Below are 23,408 nucleotides of genomic sequence, written 5' to 3'. Positions count from 1 at the left end.
AAAGATGCTGGGGTCTACTTGAGGGTAAAAGGTGGTAAGAGGGAGAGGGGTAGAAAAAATAATAACTATTGGCTACTGGGTGATGAAATAATCTGTACAACACACCCCTGTAACATGAGTTTACTGTTTAACAAACCTTCACATGTACCCCCGAAACTAAAATAAAAGTAAAAAATAAATTAATTGCAAATTCTCTTTCAAGAAAAAATGGGGCATCTTTATTGTCTAAAATATTATGCAGATAGGTGTTGCTTTGGTATCCAAAAGAATGATTCTGTAGGTTGACTTGTTAAAAGCTTTCATCTCGGCCATGCGCGATGACTCACACCTGTAATCCCAGCACTTTGGGAGGCTGAGGCGGGTGGATCACATGAAGTCAGGAGTTCAAGACCAGACTGGCCAACATGGTGAAACCCCATCCCTACTATGAATACAAAAAAATTAGCTGGGCATGGTGGCAGGCACCTGTAGCCCCAGCTAATAGGGAAACTGAGGCAGTAGAATCCCTTGAACCCTGGAGGCTAGGTTGCAGTGAGCTAAGATCGTGCTGCTGCACTCCAACCTGAGCAACAACAGCAAAACTCCGTATCAAGAAAGAAAAAAAAAGTTTTCATCTCAGCATATTTCAGATTGCCACAGATTGCCAGAGTTTCAATAAAATGAAAGCAGAGTAAGCATTATGACAGCCCTTGACACAAGACTCTGCAATCTCATACCTGCACATATGTAAGGAAAATGTGAATAGAGGTCTCAAATTTCACTAAATGCCCACTTTTTGGGTCATTTTTCTTTCTTTCCTTTTTAATAATGTTGTTGCAAAAAGCATGCATTTTAAAAATTAATGAACAATAATGCCTACTATATGCCCACAATTTTTTTTAAGTAATAAACAACATGAATTGAAAACGTTTCATTGACTGACTTGACATAAGACTGACAAGATTTTATAACGTCTAGCATAGAATGAAAAATTGCCAGGCATACAAAGAAGCAGGAAAATATGACCCATAGTGAGGAGGAAAAACAACCAATAGAAACAGGACCAGAAATGACACAAGTGACACAATTAGTAGACAAGGATGATAAAAGCTATAATAACTATTTTCCACATTTTCCATAAAGTGATAGCAAAATAAGCATTATTACAGTCCTAATTATTTTTACATTTTTTAACAGAAAGTTTGCCATTTTCACCATTTTTTAATTGTGCAGTTCAGTGACATTAATTACATTCATAACATTGAGCAACTGTCATGACAATCTACTTCTAAAATATTTATATCATCCCCAAAAATAAATCCTGTAACCATCAAGCAGTAACTTTCCTCCTTCCCAGTCTCCATCCCCCCAGTTCCTGGTAACTTCCATTCTACTTTATGTTTCTATGAACTTGCCTATTCTAGATACTTCATAGAAGTGGTATCGTACAATATTTGTCCTTCTTTGCCTTGCTTTTTTTTAGAATAATATTTTTAAGGTTCATCCATATTGTAGTATGCATTAAAATGCCAATCCTTTTTATGGCTGAGAATATTCCATTGTGTGCATATCAGCCAAGCTGTCATGTTTTGTTTATCAGTTCATTTGTTGATGAACACATGGGTTGTTTCCAGTTTTTAGCTACTGTAAATGATGCTGCAGTGAACACTGGCATTCATGTCTCTGTTTGAGTTCATGTTTTCCATTCTTTGGGGTACATACCTAAAAGTGAAATTGCTGGGTCATATGGTAATTATATGTTTCAGCTTTTTGAGGAACTGCCAAGCTGTTTTCTACAGTGGCTGCATCATTTTACATTCCCATCAGTAATGTATGAGTGTTCCAACCTCTCCACATCCTTGCCAGCACTTCTTATTTTTCATTCTCTTTTAAAAAGCATACCCATCCTACTAGGTATAAAATGATAATCTCATTACATTTTTAATTTGCATATCTCTAACAACTAATGATTTTCAGCATTTTTTCAAGTATCTCTTCTTTGTATTTCTTCTTTACAGAAATATTTTTCAAATTCTTTGCCCATTTTTGCATTAGGTTGTCTATTTTTATTATTGAGTTATAGGTGTTCTTTACACATTCTGGATAGTAAACACTTACCAGTTATATGATTTGCAAATCTTTTCCCCATTTTGTTGGCTGCCTTTTCACTTTCTTGACAATGCTCTTTAGTGTACCAAAGTTTTTAATTTTGATGAAGTACAATTTATTTTCCTTTTTGTTGTACATGCTTCTAGTGCCATATCTAAGAAGCCACTGCCAAATTGAAGGTCATGAAGGTTTACCTGTATATTTCCTTTTAAGAGTTTTACAGTGTTCACATTTATATGCTGGTCATTGATTCATTTTGAGTTTATTTTTGTATATGGTGTGATGTAGGGGTCCAACTTCATTTTTTTTTTGCACATAAAAATCCAGTAGTCTTAATACCATCTGTTGAAGAGAAAATTCTTTCCCCATTGACGTGTCTTGGCACCCTTGTCAGAAATCAGTTGGGCATACAAGTATGGGTTTCCTTCTGGGCTCTCCATTCTATTCTATTGATCTGTATGCCTAGTATTAGCCAGCACCACACCATTTTGATTAACTATAGCTTTGCAGTGAGTTTTGAAGTTGGTAAGTATGAGTCCTCTAACTTTGTTCATTTTCAAGACTGTGTTGGTTATTAGGGCCTCATGCCATTTCATATGTATTTGAGAATATGCTTTTCTATTTTTGCAAAAAACGCTGTTGAAATTATGATAGACATTGCATTGAACCTATAAATAGCTTAGGGTAATACTGATATCTTAATAATAATCAGTCTTTCTATTCATGAATATGGAATGTCTTCTGCCAATTTCTTTTGATCTAAAAGAAAGCGAGTTATGGGAAACAAGCCAAAAGATCCAATGGTGGTTCTTGTCCCCTAAACTAACATAGCTTTCATTTCTCTGCTCTATGAAGAAAATATGACTGACTAACCCTGGAATAATTTCTAGGGTCAATGAGATATTATATTAAAAGTATAACAAAAATCTCAGAAAAACAGCTATTTAAACATTAACTGTTTTTGTTAACACCTTAGATAAGAAAAGTTGTCATGGCTTTATAATTACATAGCTCCAACACAAAACTAATCAAACACATTAACACACAATGAAACATATTCTTACACACAGAAGCACGCACACAGTAAAAGACTGTTAATACTCTTTACTTACATACTTTTGATAGTATATCACAGAGGAAGGGGCAGTAATTATCTATAACTAAGATATTGAAATACCACAGAAGTAATTATATTTTGTTCAATTTACCTCTTGTAAGAATTCATCATAAACCTCACAAACTATCATAAGAGGTGCAGGTAGGTGGTTGTACCTTAGAGTTATCTCCCGTGGTTGATGGAGAGATGGATGTAGTTTTATCACAGAGAACTGTTTCGTATGCTATAGCGGTCTCCAACCATTTATGTTAGTAGACATCTCTCAGTAACAAAGTGTTAAGTATACATTCCTTAGATACATGTATTTAAAAATTATAGACAACAACTATTCCCTGCTCTTTAAACTGAATACTAGTAAAGTTTACTTTTTTTAAGAAAAAAAAAGTACTAATATTTTCTTTCTGAATTCATTGAATCATATTATACTCTACAGTGAACAGCATACTGCTTTAGAGTATGGTATTTAAAAAAAAAGGGGGAAATAAAAGATTTTGCTCCTCAGTACATATCCTTTATTTCTTCTTAATACCCAGACACTTCAAAGTGCTATCTCTTTTTGTCTTGGTCTACTCTCTCACTTATTCTGTTAATGCTGCTTAATTGCTATAAACAATAAAAAGTTCTCTTTACTTGATCCACTTCACAAAAGAGTTTCCAAGTGTTGCTCTTGGGGCAAAGATGAGTTAAGAATGCTGATATATGACATATGAGTAAAGAAGGCAAGAGAGTCCAAAGAAGAGTAGGTGGTTCTCAGAAGCAACAGCGGGGGAAGCTGCCCTGTTGGTAGGAGACTGGAGAACAATCAAAATCACATCTAGAGGGCCAATAGGCATGATGCATTCTTACAAGGTTTTCCTCCTAGAAACCCATCAGAAAATGTAATTCCTTCTCTTGCCAAGTAAGTGGCTGGTTAGTCACCACTCCCAGCAGGAATAAAAATGACAGAAAGGGATTGTTACCAATTTCCTAAGTGAAGAAATTACAAATAGCTAAATGATGCCATTACCCAGTCTCAGCATTACTCGACTATTTCGTTCAGCTGTAACACAGATAATAAAAGTATCATCATTCCTCTTTGTAGTCTGTTGTTTCTAAGATAACAAATACTTCCTCATACCTGATGATTTGTCAAAATACAGTTTTGGTCAAATGACGTTTTAAAATGACACCATAACTACAATGCCAAATATGTATACAAAGAAAGTGTGAACCACAATGCTTGGGTAGACAAAAAGAATTCTAAAGATGAGGGAAAGTTATGTAATTCAGACCTGAACCAATGGTGTGCATGTGGCCTAGTGGTTTTGGTTGATTTTTTTTTTTTTAAACTTACATCGCTGAGCCTTTCCCGAGAGCTGCTCCTGTGGAAGCCCTTGGATTCTCCACTGGCACTTTCACTGTCACTGTCCCTGCAGCTGTTCTGTCCTGGCTTGAGCTAAAGGCAAAAGAAGAGAGAAAAAAGGAAAAAGTCAGTGGTCTGCTTCTTAATTTCTGTTTTTGAGCCTTGTTAAGAGTGAAAAATTTAAGGTCCTGATCTTCAATATTCTTCTCAGTTTCTGAATACTGCCAGGTAAGCTGCCATAGAAAAAACACAGAGGGCAGAATAAGCAAAATATTCACCATGAAATGTCAATGTAGAGAAAAGAGTGGGCAACCCTTAAACAAACACCTGAAAAGCCAAACAAAGGTCCATAAATTAGAAAGTAGTCTTTCCCTCAAATTTTTTCTTCTGTTCCACTGCAATTTTTCTCAATAAAAAGATCACAAACATTGAATAAACTAAAGTGAGATTACATCAACTATGATTTCTCATCTTATTTCTTCTGTCTTGTCTCAAAAACAGAAAGATTTTCTTCTCCTGGGAGAAAATGATGACATTCTGTGATGTTATCCTTCAACCCCTGGGGTGACACCTAATGATCTTGTTTATTGAGATAACATCCTAGAGGTTTCTTCCTGGATATTTAAAAGTACCAGTGAAGACAGACAGATTAAGTAAATTAAATCAGCACTTATTCAACAAATAACGTATTTAGTGCCACATTTGGACTAGAACAAAGTGCTGAAGATACGGTACTATACCAAAGAGAAAAAAAATGTCATCTCATTAAGTTTACATTCTAGTGGTTTCTACACATTTAACAAGCTCTGGTTTTCCATTAAAAATGAACACACACATATAATTGAAAACCATCAGTCTATATGAGACTGTATGTCATAAATATATGGAGCATTGGTCTATAATATCATCACCAACCACATTTTCAGAAATATCAAGCAATGTAGTTCAGGTTAAAAGTTACAGCGCCTTTACAATGCACTCAATATAACAAGACAAAGGCAGTACAAGAAAGCAAATACAACAACACAAGGAAATACATGTTCAATGAAACCAAAAAGTTGTCAGGGAGGTTCAGAGAAGTGATTTCTGAAGCCCTTAATTTTAAAAGTAGATTAAACTCATATGGCTGAGAGGACAGTGAAAAATACTCCGGATAGGAGGAAGGCAGAAAGCAAAGACAGAAAAAGCAACATGCTAGGAAATGATCAGCAGTCTCATTTGAAATAGTTCCTTTGGGGAGACAGTAACAAGAAACATTAGAGACAGGTGAATGAATGAAAACATGGAAAATCTCAAACTAATCGTAAGCTCCATTTTTCTAGACAGGAGAAACGGAAAGAACAGAACAGGCAGTAAGTAGTAAACTTTTGCTACTTTAAAGAATAGAACAAGCAATAAGTAGCAGACTTTTGCCTGCAGGATTTCAAATGGCTATGGTGCGAAGGGGAAGATGAAATCAAGATGAATAGACAGTGAGGCTGACTCAACATTCCTTGGACCTATAAAGTACCTCTTTAAAGACGACAGTTCAGACCTCACTTTTGGTCATACCACTCACAGAGTAAGCTTCCCCCAAGTCTTCAAAACAAGGCATTCTTTTTTGCTATCAACCTTTCCAGAAATCCACTTTTATCACTTTCGTCTAAAATCCCTTTCTCCAGGAAGTCCTCTATAAAGAAGCCCAGAAAATTGATGCTAATTTTACTTTGTATCCTCCTAAGCTCTTAAGTACTTAGTTTTCTCCTCAGTTAATGCTAAACCTCCTCATTCCAAGTTAATTCAGATGCAAGTTGTATGAGCCTTTTGTTATTACTATGGAATAAAAGTTGAGAATATTGTCATTCTCTTCAGGTTTTCACTTTTATACTGATAAAGAAGAGATTTAATCTAAAATGAACATCACCTTGTATCCGTTTCCTGAACTTTTCCTATCCATTCCTATTCTGCATTTTTTCACATCAGATTCCCTCTGTCTGGAATGCTCACCCTTACCTTCTCTGTGCTTCTGATGTCAAGATATTTTTTTACAACTCAGATCTTATCTCCTCTGCTATGGTCTTTGAAGAGCTCTTTCTTTCTGTATTTTTTTTTAATATGTCTTCAAAATTTAGCTAGCATGTCATTCTTCATTAAATGCCTTTGATAATTATGACACATTTTTCAAGCTCAAAAAGGCCCATTGTTATAACAAAGTTATACTGAAAATAAAATTTGCATGTGGCATGGGCCCTCTAATTCATAAGCAATATCAAACAGTGCTCCCACTGATTCTGAGATAAGTAAGGACAGGTAGAACTACCTCCAAGATATGGATGAAAAAACAAAGAGATCAAAGGATGTGCTCAGAATTAGGCAAGGTATCTAAGACTACAACCCACGTCACTATTACCCTTTGCTCCCTAATTCTCAGTATAGTTAGATGTTTACATTTGACATGGAAGTAATGATTCCACAGCATATTAGTATTCTCCATATAATATGTTTTCAATTTATTTGTGGTACCTGATTATAGTACATCCACAAAGAAAATAATCTTGCTAGGTGATATTTACCAACATGTTTATGGCTGGGCATGGTGGCTCATGCTTATAACTCCAGCACTTTGGGAGGCTGAGGCAGGGGATCACCTGAGCCCAGGAGTTCGTGACCAGCCCAGAAAACATAGCAAGAACCCATATCTATTTAAAATAATAATAATAATAATAATAATAACTCAGTTCCCAACTTAGATGCAAGGTGATACACATTCAGCTGGGAACTAAGGATATAAAGAGCATCAAGGCTTTTCCTAATATCCAACAGGCTTAACAAAACCTGGGCATTGCACCTGGGCCTTTTCCATGCTTCTTCATGAAAGGAAAATGATGACTTTACCAAGGCACAAAAACAGACTCAGTGGCCCTGACATAAATTATCTGACTAAATGTTTATCTAGGCTAAGGGCAAAACCCAAGAAGGACTGAAAGGAAGCAGCCTGCTAGTCTTCTCAGCGCCCTGCCAGCAAAAAGCACTTCAGTGAATTCTCTTCAGAGAGCCTTACATAAAATCCACCCCTACAACACCCCTTTCTCCTCTAAAGCCAGGCTCAAGTTTAAAGGAAACTTAGGATTTTAAGTTGTCAGACAGCTCAATATTTCAAAGAAATGAACTGACTACAGTAAGTACTAAAGCTAAACCACAAGATTTCAGGCAAAGAAGTGTTCACTCCTAATCCCATGAATATATTTTCAAACTAGCATTTTAGCCACATCCAATGGATCATTTGGGGTAGCATAACTAACTCAGAAGTTGTAATCCTTCACCTGAAATTCCCAGCTATTACCTACAACCAAGAGACATCACAAAGGCCAGGTGCTGGCTTAAACATTTAAAGAGCTAAGAAAAATTGATCTCCTTGCATTGATTTGTATGAGCATCCGTGGCAGCTATTACAAGAAAGCTTTTCTTACAACCAGTGCAATACGATTTCTTACCATCAGCCTTTAGATACTTCAGGACCTTGTTTATTTAAAGATTACTATAACGCACTCTCTAATGTAAGAAGTTTTTCCCCATTAGAATATTACATATTAAATAGTTTGGGCACCAGAATGAGAACAAAACAAATAAAATGAAAGCAAGTTGGTATCTGGCATGAGTGGCAGTAATTCTATCAATGAGATTAACATCTTTTATGAAATATAAGAAGCCAGTTTGTTTTTAATTAGATTTCATTGTCAACAATATATGCTCCAAATTCTGAAATTGTGATCTCATTATACTGTTAACTGTTATTAATGGCTAACTAGGAAAATAACAATCCACGGTTATATCACCGCTAATGAACATGTAACAAAGTCCCATCACCCTAGACTGGATGAAGGTATAGCAATTCTGTGCACATCTGCTCAGCATTTGTGAGCTGGGCTGTGTCATTTTTTTCAGCTTGGATATGGAGAGTTTCAAAAAGATACTAGATGCCCAGTAGGTGTCATTAATTCATCAAACAAAATTTACAGGTTAAATTATGTAAAGAACACATCTATGCCTAGAATTTGAGAAGAATGATGTAAATTATGCAGACAATGTAGAAGAGTGTCCAAAAGGAATCTCCTTCCACACATTTGGTTCCTTAAAGCAACATATATCCTTTTTCAGACTGCTGCATTTTCCTATAGGAATGTAAATGAACTCTACACAAAATTTTGGGAATGTCTTAGTCAGCTCAAAACATTCCCTTGTTCAGTAAAAATTTTAATATACTTATAGACTCCACTATTATCAAAGTAGCCAAGTATTTAATCTTGAAAATACTGTTTTCCTTTTTCAAGATAAAATTGCCCCTCAAATGGGAAAGTTTCATAGCTTGGATAAAATTTGTACTATTTTATTCCTTAAGTTTTAAAAGGTATTTCAAATGAGAGGCACATAAAATAACTGAAAAACATAATGAAAAAAGCTGAGGAATCAAAATAAGCTGATACAAAATAACTACTACAAGTGAAATTATAAAGTTGAATAGAAAAACTATTTTTTAAAAAAGAAAAACTATATTGTACTTTTAAATGTACAGTACCAAGTTGTGAATAAAAGCTAAAAATTGACATATTTTGGACACAAGGGCAGGGCAAGGAATGTTTCTGGGATCACAGAATCAAAGGTTCTCTTGTTATTATTCTTTTGTTATTTTGTTCTGTTGTTATCTACAATGGTTAAAGAAAGTGTTTCAAGTAACTATTTGATAATCTTGATGCTAACCATTAGTAAAATTTAAATATTAAAATTACTTCCCGGGCAGGCTTCAGGGCTCATGCCTATAATCCCAGCACTCTGGGAGGCCAAGATGGGTGGATCACAAAGTCAAGAGATCAAGACCATCCTGGCCAACAAGGTGAAACCCCATCCCTACTAAAACTACAAAAATTAGCTGGGTGTGGTGGCACATGCCTGTAGTCTCAGCTACTTGGGAACTGAGGCAGGAGAACAGCTTGAACCCGGGAGGCGGAGGTTGCAGTGAGCCAAGATTGTGCCACTGCACCCAGCACTGCACCATAGTGAGACTCCATTTCAAAAACAAACAAAAACCACTTGCCTTCCAAATCATTATCAAATATATAAAGATTCAAATCATAATAAACAGAAAGAAAATCAGAAAAGTGGCAAGAAAGCAAAGCATAAAACAAAGTGTTCTGATAATAATATAAATACATTAAGCTCCTATTTAAAATTTTTAAAAATCTGGTTTGTGTTAAGTAAGACAGATAAATCAATCAACAGATTGCTATCCCATTATTTATTAGTTACAAAGGACTGCTAAATTTAAAAGAGAAAAAAAAACAGAAGAAGGTTAGAAATAAATGGTTAGGTAAAAAAAAAAAAAAATCACCTGTCAAAGTCATTTTATGTAGTGACAAAAGGTACAATCTTTACCTTTTATACTTCTATATTTTATACTAAAATTTTAAGTTAGACCATTTTTAAAAACTATATGAAGTAAAAAATATTATAAATAATAAAAGAAACCAAAAGGGCGTGGAAAACTTTACCATCCTACTAATCATGGAACAAGAAAACTAAACAATGAAAAAGGAGGCAGAGGTTAAAAATTAAACTTTGACTTAGTCTATATATGGGAAATTGGATAACTTAAAGAGATACACTTAGAGGATCTATGGCACATTACCACCAACTGAAAAAGTACTAGGTAACAAAGAATATCAGAATAAATTTCAAAATGTAAAAATTATATGAGCAGCCTTCTGTATGATGAAAAGTAGTAACAGCATTTTGTGCTGAAGATCCATATCCCCTAGAGAATTTTTATTTTTTTGAGACAGACTTTCACCCTTGTTGCCCAGGCTGGAGTGCAATGGCATGATTTGGGCTCACCGTAAACTCCACCTCCCAGGTTCAAACGATTCTCCTGCCTCAGCCTTCTGAGTAGCTGGGATTACAGGCACGTACCACCATGCCTGGCTAATTTTTTGTATTTTTAGTAAAGATAAGGTTTCTCCATGTTGGTCAGAATCGTCTTGAACTCCCAGCCTCAGGTGATTCACCTGCCTCTGCCTCCAAAGTGCTGGGATTACAAGCATGAGCCACCACACCTGGCCACCTAGAGAATTTTTTAAAAGTCTCTCTACAATTATAAATGGGTAAAAGAGAAAATCAGACATTAAAATTAAGAATATAAAAATTAGAATATAAAAAATTATAAATATATATTTAAAAACATAAGATGTTGTAAAATCTTTGCTAGAAGTTAACTCACAGGCTTAATGTATTTTCTATTAAATGTAAAAGAACAGAAATAAATGACCTGATTATAAAGATTAAAATAAACAAAAAAAGAAAGACAAAAAGGCAAGTATATACAAAATCAGAGGAAGAGAATTCTAAAAATGAGGACATAATTAGAAATTAAAATATTATATAGTTAATAAACTATCATATAATCTGGGGGAAACCCATAAAGATAGGAGACATATCTCTAACATATCTAAGTATAAAAGAGATGGCAAGCAAAACAAAAAATTAAAATAGATAAATTTCTAAAGTACAGAACAAAACATTCTACACTGATACTTTCAAAACCATAATTAAATGGTCTAAAATTTTTAAGAAGATTTAACAACATTTGATCCAGAACATGAAAAAATATAAAAAGCTAATTTTAGCCAAAATCTGATAAGAAAACAAAAAATAAAATTACGGGATGACATTCCTAATTTAAAAAGCTGCAAAAGTCTGATGAAATAGAGCAAATTAAATTTAATAATATATTAAAGAATAGCCCACCAACTTCTAACATAAATTTTCACAAGAATTTAACATTCTGCCAATTTGCAAATGGTCACGAGGGAAATTTTTGAAGTGGTGGCAATGTTCTATGGTGATGACTGCATAACTCTTTAAATTTACTAAAACACATTAACTTGTACCCTTATAATGATTGAATTTTATGTTATCTAACTTATATTCCAATAAAGCAATTTACTTTAAAAAGGAAAGATTCTACCAGTTTAATCTCTTACTGTAGAAAGTCAGGATCCTGTTAATAGTTTACTTGATTAGGTCAGGCTTACAGAAGAACTCCTTTTCTCAAAGTTAACTGTGCTATATAAGAAAAGCTAAACATGGGAGTAAATACCAGGCAAGTATCTTCAGGGTCATCTTGGAATTCTGCCTACCATGATGGGTTTTAAACAATAAGAAAGTTAGGTATTTCCCTCAAAATCTGTGTTATCATAAAGTCACTGTAATGGAATTAGAAAAGTTTCATTAATGAAAAGTAATAAACAGGTTTTCTGGATATGCTTGGACTTTGGAAAGTTATTTATCCATGTTAATGATGTTCCCAATAAACATTTAAGATATTATGAGACAGAAAATGACTTAAAAATTGTGCTATTAGCTTAGAAAATAAAAACTACTGAACTGCTTCCAGCTACCCAACACACATATTATTCAACATTTAAAGGGGTTCAGTGGACTTCACAGCAGTAGAAAAACTGTAAGTTAATATATTTTTTATCTTCTTTTTTGAGACAAAGTTTTGCTCCTGTTGCCCAAGCTGGAGTGCAATGGCATGCTCTCTGCTCACTGCAACCTCCGCTCCAGGGTTCAAGTGATTCTCCTGCCTCAGTCTACTGAGTAGGTGGGATTACAGGCACCCATCACCACGCCCAGCTAATTTTTGCATTTTTAGTAGAAATAGGGTTTCACCATGTTAGCCAGGCTGGTCTCGAACTCCTGATCTCAGGTGACCCACCCACCTCAGCCTCCCAAAGTGCTGGGATTATAGGCGTGAGCCATGCCACAGACCTAATGAAAAAAAAAAAAAAAAAAAAAAAAAAAAAGCCAAGGTCCATCTAACTATATAGTCTCAAACATAAACAAGAAGCTATAAAGAAAATCAAGGGAGATCTGACCAACTTTGATATCATTACTACAGACACACTCAATCCAGAGAGCAGAACTTAATAATGTTCTACTGCTTATGAAGAAAGTTGTAACTCTATGATTAGGCCAGGAGGCTACTGCAATACTATTTCTTCATAACTTAATAATGTGAAGGCAAGAAAGTGGAATTGTAAAAGGCAGTGTTTGATATATAACTTACATAACTATCTACAACATGGATACTATTCCCAGGTTAAATTATGCTGTAAAATAAAATTCTAAAGGCCCCTCACCATCTCAATGGACTCTTCCTCTCAGCACGGGCATTCTAAGGCTAACCCAGGGGACTGATTCAGGCCATGATAGGGGGCAGGGATCAGACATGACTCATGATACCCTCCTCCCTTTCAGAATTACTAATGGAACAGATGCTCTAAATCTAATGAGAAACATTTACAATTTATTCTCTCTGAAGCCAGCTACCTGGAGGCTTCATCTGCATGATAAAACCTTGGACTCCATAACCCCTTATCATAATAACCCAGGCATTCCTGTCTACTGATTCCAGATCTTTAGATAACAAACTAACTCTCTCAACCAACCGCCAATCAGAAAATTTTTAAATCTACCTATAACCTGGAGGCCCCCCTCTTACCCAGATCCCTCCCTTGGAGTTGTCCTGCCTTATGGGACAGAATCAATGTACATCTTACATGTATTTGATTGATGTCTCATGTCTCCCTAAAGTGTATAAAACTAGACTATGCCTAGATTGCTTTGAGCACATATTCTCAGGATCTCCTGAGGGCTATGTCACAAGCCATTGGTCACTCATATTTGGCTCAGAATAAATCTCTTCAAATATTTTATAGAGTTTGACTCTTTTTGTCAATTATAATTTGGTGCCCCAATATGTGGGATCTCTGAGAAGACTCAGGCTCCATAGCAGTTGTCCTAACTCAGAGCTAGGGTACCAGCAAGGGCCCATGGAAAGCCTCCCCCACTTCAGGATACTCTTCTGGTGGAACTGGTAAATGCTCCTGGTTCCCAGACCTCCCTTTGTTTAACAATCATTGATTTATCCTCAGCTGTTCTTTTTTTCCTCCTAGGGACTTGTTTAGGTTCCTAATTCTAATTCAGAGGTGCATTCTAAAGGGTCTTCTCCATTTCATTTTTCTAAAGACAAGGAAAATGAAGAGGAATTTTTCTAAAGACAAGGAGATAGGCAATTGGTTGAGTCAGGTTATTATCTAAGTTAATAACTTAACTATTGGGCATCTCAGTTGGTTTCTAGTTTGGAAAGGCATTCTAAAGGGTCTTCTTCACTGCTTTTTCTCCCAAGTAAGCTCTACTGACCTGCCTGTGCATTTGCCTGAGGAACTGAAGTGTCACTTTCACAAATAAATGACAGACTGAGTTTCCTCAGCTCCAAAGACAAAGGGCATTTTGCTCCTCCCAATTGAAAGGCGCCCCTGGGTGATTACGGACTAAGTGGGATGGTCTAGGGGTTTGAACCCATGAGATGATTTGGATCTGTGACCCTACTCAAACCTCACTGCAATCCCCAGTGTCAGAGGAGGGGCCCAGTGGGGGTTGACTGGATCTTGAGGGGCAGAATTCTCATGAATGGTTTAGCACCATCCCCCTAGTGCTTTTCTCTGGATTAAGTTTATTTTAGATCTAGTCATTTAAAAGTGTGTGGCATCTCCCCTCCTTCACTCCTCCTCCTGCTCCTGCCATTTAAGACGCCTGCTCCTGCTTTACTCTCTGCCAAGGGTAAAAGTTCCCTGAGGATTCCCCAGAAGCAGATGCTCCCATGCTTCCTGTATATCCTACAGAACCGTGAGCCAGTTAAATCTCTTTTCTTTATAAATTCCCCAGTCTCAGGAATTACTTTATCGAAATACATGAAAGAACCAATGTACCACCAAACCCCCGTGACGTGCGGCAACACATCAAATCAGAAAAGAAAAAGTTTTCTGATGGATAATTGTTTGAAAGAGTTAAGTTACAGTAAGCTAAAGACCTGACATCAACAGGAAAAAAAAAAAAAGTCTCCATTACTATGATAATAGGTTGTAGAGACCAAAGTTTTATCACACATATGAAGCCTCCAGATTCACCTGCAAATATTTCATATCAGACTTAAATTGCAAACATTTCTCATCAGACTTAAAGTACCTGTTCTGGTTGGGTTGAATGGTTCTCGCCTGTGATCCCAGCAGTTGGGGAGGCCAAGGTGGCACATCGCTTGGGCCCAGGAGTTTGAGACTAGCCAGGGTAACATGGTAAGACCTTGTCTCTAAAAAACCCCAAAAGATTAGCAGCGTGTGGTGCCACGTGCCTGTGGTTTCAGCTACTCGGGAGGCTGAGGTGGGAGGATTACTTGTGCCCAGGAGGCAGAGGTTGCAGTGAGCCATGATTGTGTTACTGCATTCTAGCTTGGGCAACACTGCAAGGCTCTGTCCAAAAAAAAAAATCTGTTTTATCAGCAATTTCAAAACGAAAGGAAGGAGGGTATTCAAGGGGCATGTCTGATCCCTGCCCCCCATCACAGCCTGAACCAGCCCCTCAGGTTAGCCTTGGGATGCCCTTGCCGAGAGGAGGGGTCCACTCAGATGGTTAAAGAGGCATAGAATTTTATTTTGGCTTACATTCTCCCCCTTCTGGCCAAGATTTGCCAGACGCAACATCAATGGTCACCACATTTTTACTCTGTCCCTTGGTATTGCCAAAGAGGCATGGTTGCCTGTCCTAGGGCCATCCTGCCCCTCCTTGGCCCCTGCCCCCGCAACCCACCCGAGACCTATGGCCAAAGGACTTAGAGTTGAAAGATTTATAGACAACTAAATGTTCTAGGCCAGACAGGAACACACATGGACGGGAATTCCTTACCCTTAAAAAAATTTTTTTAAGTCAAATGCCAGCAAAGAAAAAGCCAAAAGTGAGGTTACAAAACTGACTTTAACTTCTATGTGTGATAATATACCAGTCTAAACAATAGAGAAAAAAAGATGTACTAGAATGGAAATGTACAAAAGATATACAAGAATTAAAGAGAAAGGCCAGAATGAACAGAAGGCATTTGGCATTCCTTGAGTATAACCATGGACAAAATGATAAATCTATTTTCCAACAGGCTCAGAAATTCACACACAATACACATATGCAATTGAAAAATAATGAGATGAAGGAATGTTTGATTGTTTAGTATATTTTTCAGCTTTCTGAAAATAAGATTTTGATTATTAACAAGTAATTTAAAGACAGTACTATTTGGTTTTCAAGGATGAATATAAAAAATAAACATAAAAAATTACATTTCATGATTTTCTATTTTTAAGAGACATGTTTCAAATAACTTTTTTTTTTTTTTTTTTTTTTTTGAGACAGTCTCCCTCTGTCGCTCAGGCTATAGTGCAGTGGCGTCATCTCGGCTCACTGTAACCTTCGCATCTGGGGTTCAAGCCATTCTTCTGTCTCAGCCTCCCGAGTACCTGGGAGTACAGGCACGTACCACCACACTTAGCTAATTTTTGTATTTTTAGTAGAGATGGGGTTTCGTCATGTTGGCCAGGCTGATCTCGAACTCCTGACCTTGTAATCCTCCTGCCTCAGCCTCCCAAAGTGCTGGGATTACAGGAGTGAGCCACTGTGCATGCCCAGCCTCTTTTTTTTTGAGAGGAAGTTTCACTCTTTTTGTCCAGGCTGGAGTGCTATGGCGCGATCCTGGCTCACTGCAACCTCCGCCTCCCAGGTTCAGCCATTCTCCTGCCTCAGCCTCCCAAGTAGCTTGGACTACAGGCGTCCACCACCACGCCTGACTAATTTTGTATTTTTAGTAGAGATGGGGTTTCACCATGTTGGCCATGACGGTCTTGATCTCTTGACCTCATGATCCACCTGCCTCGGCCTCCCGAAGTGCTTGGATTATAGGCATGAGTCGCCATGCCCAGCCTTAAATAACTTTTAAAATCACCTGGCATTCATTAAAATAGCCACCACTCTCTAATATAAAATGCCTTCTATGTTTTGTTTTTCCCATTCTAACATGCAAAAACTAAAAGTATCCAACTGAAGGTCTGAGAAAGGAAGTATGTAAGATGAGTTTGGAACACCTTTGTCATGTTAGAAAGACCTTGTCGAAGTGGCTTGGGAGCCAAACTGAAGAGGTTCTCACTCACCAAAAATGGAACAATTTGTGCCAGGCACGGTGGCTCATGCCTGTAATTCCAGCATTTTGGGAAGCTAACAGGGATTCAAATGATTCTCCTGACAGCCTCCCAAGTAGCTGGGATTACAGCCACCGCGCCCGGCCTAAACCATGTCTTAATTGTTGAAGTTGAAAAATGTTGAGTTCATTCTACTGTTATCTTTACTTTCATATATGTTTTAAAATTGCCATGACAACAAGTTTTTAAAACTTTGTTTCTGGAAAAAGCATTGCTCTTCTCTAACCCATACACTTACTGGTTATCCATTTTAATTGAAAAATTATGAGCATCTAGAATTTGTTAAAATATAAAATACTTTGATTGCAAGCTACCAAAACTTCTTGAATATAAATTCTGACAGTAAATCTCTATCCAACTTGCCACTGTTTTGATCCCAGTTCATTTCAAATCCAGCCAAAAATTAAAATCTCGTCAAGACTAAGCACCTACACTGTCCACAGCTATCTTAATAAACTCTGTCACTAAACTTATCATTAGTGACTATCCCAGGAAAGGCCATATTACTTCTATGAGGACAGAACTGAACTGGTAAACAACAAACTAGAGTTAACATTTTTGAAAAGCTAAGTATGTTTAGGAGGTGGGAGGGGTCCCATAAATGCATGTTCTAGAAAATTTGAGAACATATACAAATATTAATAGCCAAACATATTAACTTCATAACATATCTCTGTAATAAACTTAATTGTGAGGCCGGGCATGGTGGTTCACACCTGTAATCCCAGCACTTTGGGAGGCCAAGGCAGGCAGATAACGTGAGGTCAAGAGTTCAAGACTAGCCTGTCTGAAACAGTGAAACCCTGTCTCTACTAAAAATATAAAAAATTAGCCAGGTGTGGTGGCTCACACCTGTAATCTCAGGACACCGGTGTCTGAGGCAAGAAAACCATTTGAACCGAGAGGTGGACTCAATCTCGAAGAAATAAATAAAATAAAATAAAGTATTTCTACCCAAAATTCACATGTTGTAGGCTTAATCCCCATTACTTTAGAATGTGACTATATGTAGATACAGGGTGTTTAAAGAGGTAATTAAGTTAAAAGAAGGTTGCTAAATTGACTGGTGTCCTTATAAGAGGAAATTAAGGTGCTGAGTGAGACCAGGATACACAGGTACAGAAGAAAAGCCATGTGTGGACACTGCAACAAGGCAGCCATCTATAACCTGCCTTAGGGTTATAGGTCTTAGGAGGAAACAAACTGGCTAACACCTTGATCTTGGGCTTCTAGCCTCCAGAACGTGGAGAAAATAAATGTCCACTCTTTAAGCCCTTACAGTATTTTCTCAAGAGTAGCCCTTCCAAACTAATATAATCTCTTTGTTTAGGGTATAAATAGCCTGCGATCTTTTCCACCTTAGAAGAGAAGACAATGAAATATGACAAAACAAAGAATCACAGGTATCTTTCTATTTCTTTCATTCTCTTTGTAAGAAATTCTGGAAAACGTTTTACTCAGTGTGAACAAGGCTTCCATTCTGTCTAACCCAGCCAAAAAGGATTCTGTCTCCACCTGTCATAAAACTGCTCCTACGAAGTTCTACAGCAGGCTATCAAAAGCATTTACAGAGCTTGAAGTAAGATACCCAAACACTCTATGTCTATAAAGTATAATCAAGATAATATCATGTTAAATAAAACATGTCCTATCCTCTTACATTGCTTAAATGAATATTCATAATGGCACTGAAGGCCAGGTTTTAAGAATTCTATATTCCTTTAAGTTTCTTGGTGGAATGTGGCAATGTAAAGAGTAGGCTACTGGTCTAGTGCCCTCTTCTATCTACCTGTACGCCGTCTAACATCTCAAGACCTCACCTATACATACACTGATGGCCTACCCCAACTTCCATGTTCCATCGACATCACCCACTTTAGCCACCTCCCACTTGCAGGGCCCCCCACTTGGGGCTAGGAAAATGCATTGCAGCAGTGAAATCTACTTTCAAGAGGGAGGGCCTAGAAAATAGGCCCCAGAAACCAGGTTGAGACGTATGGGTTTTAAACTCCAGCATCTCAGCTAGCCAGTGGCATGGTGTATGTAGAAGGGAAGCAGCTGGCTCCAAGCAGGCAAATGTTTCATCCTTTGAACTGTTCGAAGAAAATGCTCAGTGCTGCAAAGTGAAATCAGCGCTCACACAAGTTTTCTCAGCAAGGCAATTTACTTCTATAGCAGGGAGCCTCCTGCATGCAAGGAAGAGGCAAGGGAGAGCACACAGAACAAAGGAAAGCAGGAGTTTTTATCTCTAATGCAGACTATTTGTGTGTCCTTCCCCTGTGGTCTGGGGTGGGACTGCACAATTTAGGCTAATTCTGATTGGCTACTGTTGACATCATCAAAGGAGGCAAGGGTGGCCATTTGACCAGAAGGACAGATACACAGGTGATGGGAAATGCTTGGGTATGTTTGGGCACAGCAGAGATAGGGAGGGCTGACAGATGAATGGGCAAGATTACTTTTTAGAATAGAACCAAGAACCAGGAACCAAAACCGTTTTGAAGAGGAACTATTTGTTCTTAATAACAGAACCCCTCCATTCTGGGACATGGTGTAAGAAGGGCCAGAGCAAGGTCCAGGGAAAATGTTCCTCTTGCCTGGCATAAAGGCAGTCCAGTCACTGACAACCTTCACAATACAAAACACAGTGGTAATTCTCACTCCCCATCTTATTGACCTAACCACAGCATGGGACACAATCACTCCCTCATACTTGAGCCACTCTGCTTCACCCTGCATTTCCTCCTACCTCTCCGGCCATTACCTGTCAGTCCTTTGCTGGTCATTACAATGGCCTACAAGGCAGTCAGTCCTCACTGTGGCTCCCAAATGATTTCTCTGACCTCATGTTCTACTAGTCTTTGCCTTTCTCATCTTAACAGTTTTATTATTCTTCCCACAGTTACTCAAAAAAGCTAGGCATGCTTCCAACTCAGTCTTTGCACTTGCTGGATTCTCCATATGAAATCTTCAACGCAAAGCAGGTCACATTCCTCACTACCTCCCTTCTTCAGGCCTTTATTTAAAAGTTACTTTCTCAGTAAGACACCCTGATCATCCTATTTACAATACAACCCTGCCTCCACTTAACACCTCTTAATGTAATACATAGTATACTAATTGTTTGTTCTCCCCCAAAGTCCCACCACCATACCATAACTAGATGACAAAATCTATCAGAACCAGGATTTTTTATCTACTTTGTTCACAATTATATCTCCAGAGCCCAGACAATGTCTAGAATTTATTCAATAATATTCGTTTAATCAGTATATATAATATTTTAAGGCCAGCTACATGTAACACAATCTTTAAAATCTCCCACAGAGTGGCCCTTGGAACTATTATCAAAGAGTATAACTGGGTCATAAAAAGCTTGTCTTCTGGGATTGGCCAATAAGGAGAGCTCAAGAGCTGAGTGATAACATGAAAACTGTCATGTGTGCTGGTGAGCATGCAAAATCAGCCTTTACATTCCATACTCTTCAAAATGTGCTATTACTGATTTTGTTCTTGAAACAGTGTTCATATGTAATTTAAAATATTTTAGATAGTGAGGTATACGATTATAAAGAAAAAGTCGCATATAATTACAGTTAAAGAAATCTTCATCCTGGCATTTGAAAATTTTTAAAGTACTTGTTCAGCAAAAGGTCAAAAACCACTACAAAGAAAAGTTAATAGCTCTCTTAGTATTATACATACTTACTAATGAGATTGCCACTTTTATGTAATTTGGATAATATGAAGCATTTAAAAATCCTATTTATTTTACCTAACAAGTGTGTTTAAAAAAATTTTTTTCTTATTTTGTTAAAGATCAGTCCAGCAAAAACCTGTTCCCAACATATTCTGAAATGGTAGAAACATTTTAAAATGTGTACTAACAAACACTGATTTTTAAATTATAATAACAGTAACAATAATCTTTATAAAAGAAATCCTGGGTAAATTTTTAAGATGGTGCTTTATGGAGATGGTATAAAGATTTCTTTCTTTCTTTCTTTTTTTTTTTTTTTGAGATAGAGGCTCGCTTTATTGCCCAGCCTGGAGTGCAGTGGTGCAATCATTCCTCACTGCAGACTTGAACTTCCCAGCTCAGGTGATCCTCCCACCTCAGTCTCCCAAGTAGCTGGGACTACAGGTATACACTACCATGGCCAGCTAATTTTTGTATTTTTTTGGGGAGACAGGATTTGGTCACATTACCTATGCTAGTCTCAAATTCCTGGGCTCAAGTGATCCTTCCACCTGGGCCTCCCAAAATGCTAGGTTTACAGGCTTGCACCACCACGCCTGGCCTGAGTGTTCTTGTAATACTGGATGAATGGTTTATATGACCTCCAGTGCCAGCACAGTCCACTTAGCAAAGGGGTGTGTCCCTGGAAACAAAAGCACTAACTGCACTAATACTATAGTTATAACAATGGAGCACCATGACAAAGAAGATCCCACACTGTACACTGTCCTCTGTCATTTATTCACATTACTAGCCTGGCCTCTGAGGAACCTGAATTAGAGACTCAGGCTTTACAACAAACTTCACTTCCATACAGCAGGTGACTTTCACTCAGCTCCAGAAGATTTATAAAGACCCTCCCATTTTTAATCTGGGCAAAACAGACTTAGGAAATGAGATAATCCAATTTTGAATGAAGGGCAAGTGAGGTAAAGAAACTGTAAAGAGAACCATAAATTTCCCGACTATCATTCATTTTTGGTCTAAACACATGGCATTTCTTAAAGATGCAGAAAGATTCAACGACGTAAAACTTCTAATTCTTGGCATGATTTCAGCTGTGTAATATAAATTTATGAGAAGTTGACAATTTTTCCTAGCCAAACTCATAGATTAAAAAGACAAATACTAGGCCCGCTGGAGACACAAATTGAGATCTCATGCACAGGTAAATTAGTTCTCTCCACTGTAACTCTACACACCTGGCAATTAACTAGTGCCAACGTGACGTTACTTGAGATTTTCATTTTGGGGATAAGAAATTAAATGCACCACTGTTTGGCTATCAACACAGGAAGAGGCTAGTAAATGAAGGGTTTATTTCTGGCTCTTGCACCGATAGTGCTAAGGTATATTCTCAGTGGCATCCAAAATATCTCACTGGGTCCATGTAATCAAGAAAGAAAGTAATTAATATGCCTACTACATAAAACAAATGTGGGTCCGGGTGTGTGCTTATGCCTGTAATCTCAGCACTGTGGGAGGCTGAAGATGGAAGATCACTTGAGGCAGAAGTTCAAGATCAGCCTGGGAAACACAGCAAGAGTCAACCTCTAAAAAAATTTTTTTAAAAACTGCCAGGCACTGTGGCATATGCCTGTAGTCCCAGCTACTCAGGAGGCTGAGGTGGGAGGATTGCTTGAGCCCAGGAGTTCGAGGCTTCAGTAAGCTATGACTGTGCCACTGTACTCCAGCCTGGGTGACAGAGCAAGACCCCATCTCTATAAAAACAAAACAAAAGACAAATATTCAGTCTTCATGTATTATTTATAAGCATTAAAAAAAACTCTATAATTAAATTGTACTTCCCAATTTACAGGCAAAGAAACCAAAGCTCAGAAAGGCTAATCTGTGCCAGGTCACAAGGCATAAAACAGCAGAGTCTAGAACCTATGCCAGCAGGAGTCTGTATAGCCCTCAACAGCTATGCAGAGCTAGTGGAACACAGTAGGAAAAGTACATCCTTAGAGGTAAAAAAATTTAGCTGTCCTTCATTCCTCTAAATGTCTAAATTCTGTCTTGATCTTCAATGTAAAAAAAACCCTCACATGCAGAATCATCTTCAAGTTTAATTCAACTATTAAACCAGCTCTGTTAATAGATTCTCATCACACCATGGAATAAAAAGAGTCAACTCATCCTCCTTTAAGAAAAAAGAGAGAAAGAATACATATAAAATATATGCAGTGGATAGGGGAAAAAAAAGACATATTTCAGCTATTCAGGACACTGGTGTGCTTTAAAATTATTTTTCACTTCCACATTCCAAATTCCCTAAACTCCAAAACACATGAAAGTTTTACGGATTATCCCTCAAAAAAAGACAAGAAACACAAATTAATAACTATTTAAGCATTCTGTTTCATCATAACAAACAGATGGTTTTAATATTCTAGAGGCTAATTCCTGAACAATTAAAAACACAGCAAGACATTAACATCTAATGAAACATTTTAACTACCAGTATATGCATCTGCCATTAATTCCCACACAGTAAGGTCTTGGATATCCTCAATCTGTTCTTTATTAAGGAAAGTTTTTCCACTCTGAATTTAGTGAAGTAGAGAATTAACAACTGTTTTCAATCAGCAATCAGCAGGCTATTTTGCCAATGGGTTCTGAAACTATGTACACGTGTATACTATCAGACTTAAATTTACCCTTATGATGGCTTTGATGTACACATATTTGCAATTTAAGAACAGACGCAATTTCTAGTTAGGATTTTTCCCCAAAAACTAATGCCACATTAGCCCCTTGATATATAACAGAAACTCTCACTGAGCTGTTAGTAAAAAAGGTGTATACACTGAATAACTCAACTAATTTTTGACTCAAATTGCTGAATATAACCTAGACAGTAGCTTCTACCATTGTGCCAACATGAAAAGGCAACTATTATAAGGACAGTAAAGGACAAGTGGACATATCACATTCTCTGATCTAGGTTAAAAACAGGATGATCAATTACAATTAGGTTGCTTTCATTTCTGTGAAGATAATAATGTT

General features: G+C 37.3%; 1 protein-coding gene across 4 annotated transcripts in view; it reads right to left on the bottom strand.

Moving 5' to 3' along the window:
• Window positions 1-23,408, bottom strand: part of AUTS2 (activator of transcription and developmental regulator AUTS2) — a 1,221,721-nt gene that overhangs the window by 670,622 nt on the left and 527,691 nt on the right. For all 4 annotated transcript variants that reach the window (XM_017543342.1, XM_017543344.1, XM_017543343.1 and 1 more), the window contains one exon: window positions 4,539-4,640. In XM_017543342.1, coding sequence (XP_017398831.1) covers window positions 4,539-4,640 — 102 coding nt within the window. The remainder of the gene's footprint in view (window positions 1-4,538; window positions 4,641-23,408) is intronic.

The sequence above is a fragment of the Cebus imitator genome, unplaced genomic scaffold (genome assembly GCF_001604975.1).
Source record: "Cebus imitator isolate Cc_AM_T3 unplaced genomic scaffold, Cebus_imitator-1.0 Scaffold153, whole genome shotgun sequence".
Taxonomy (NCBI): domain Eukaryota; kingdom Metazoa; phylum Chordata; class Mammalia; order Primates; family Cebidae; genus Cebus; species Cebus imitator.
This window is presented reverse-complemented; position numbering and strand designations above follow the sequence as displayed.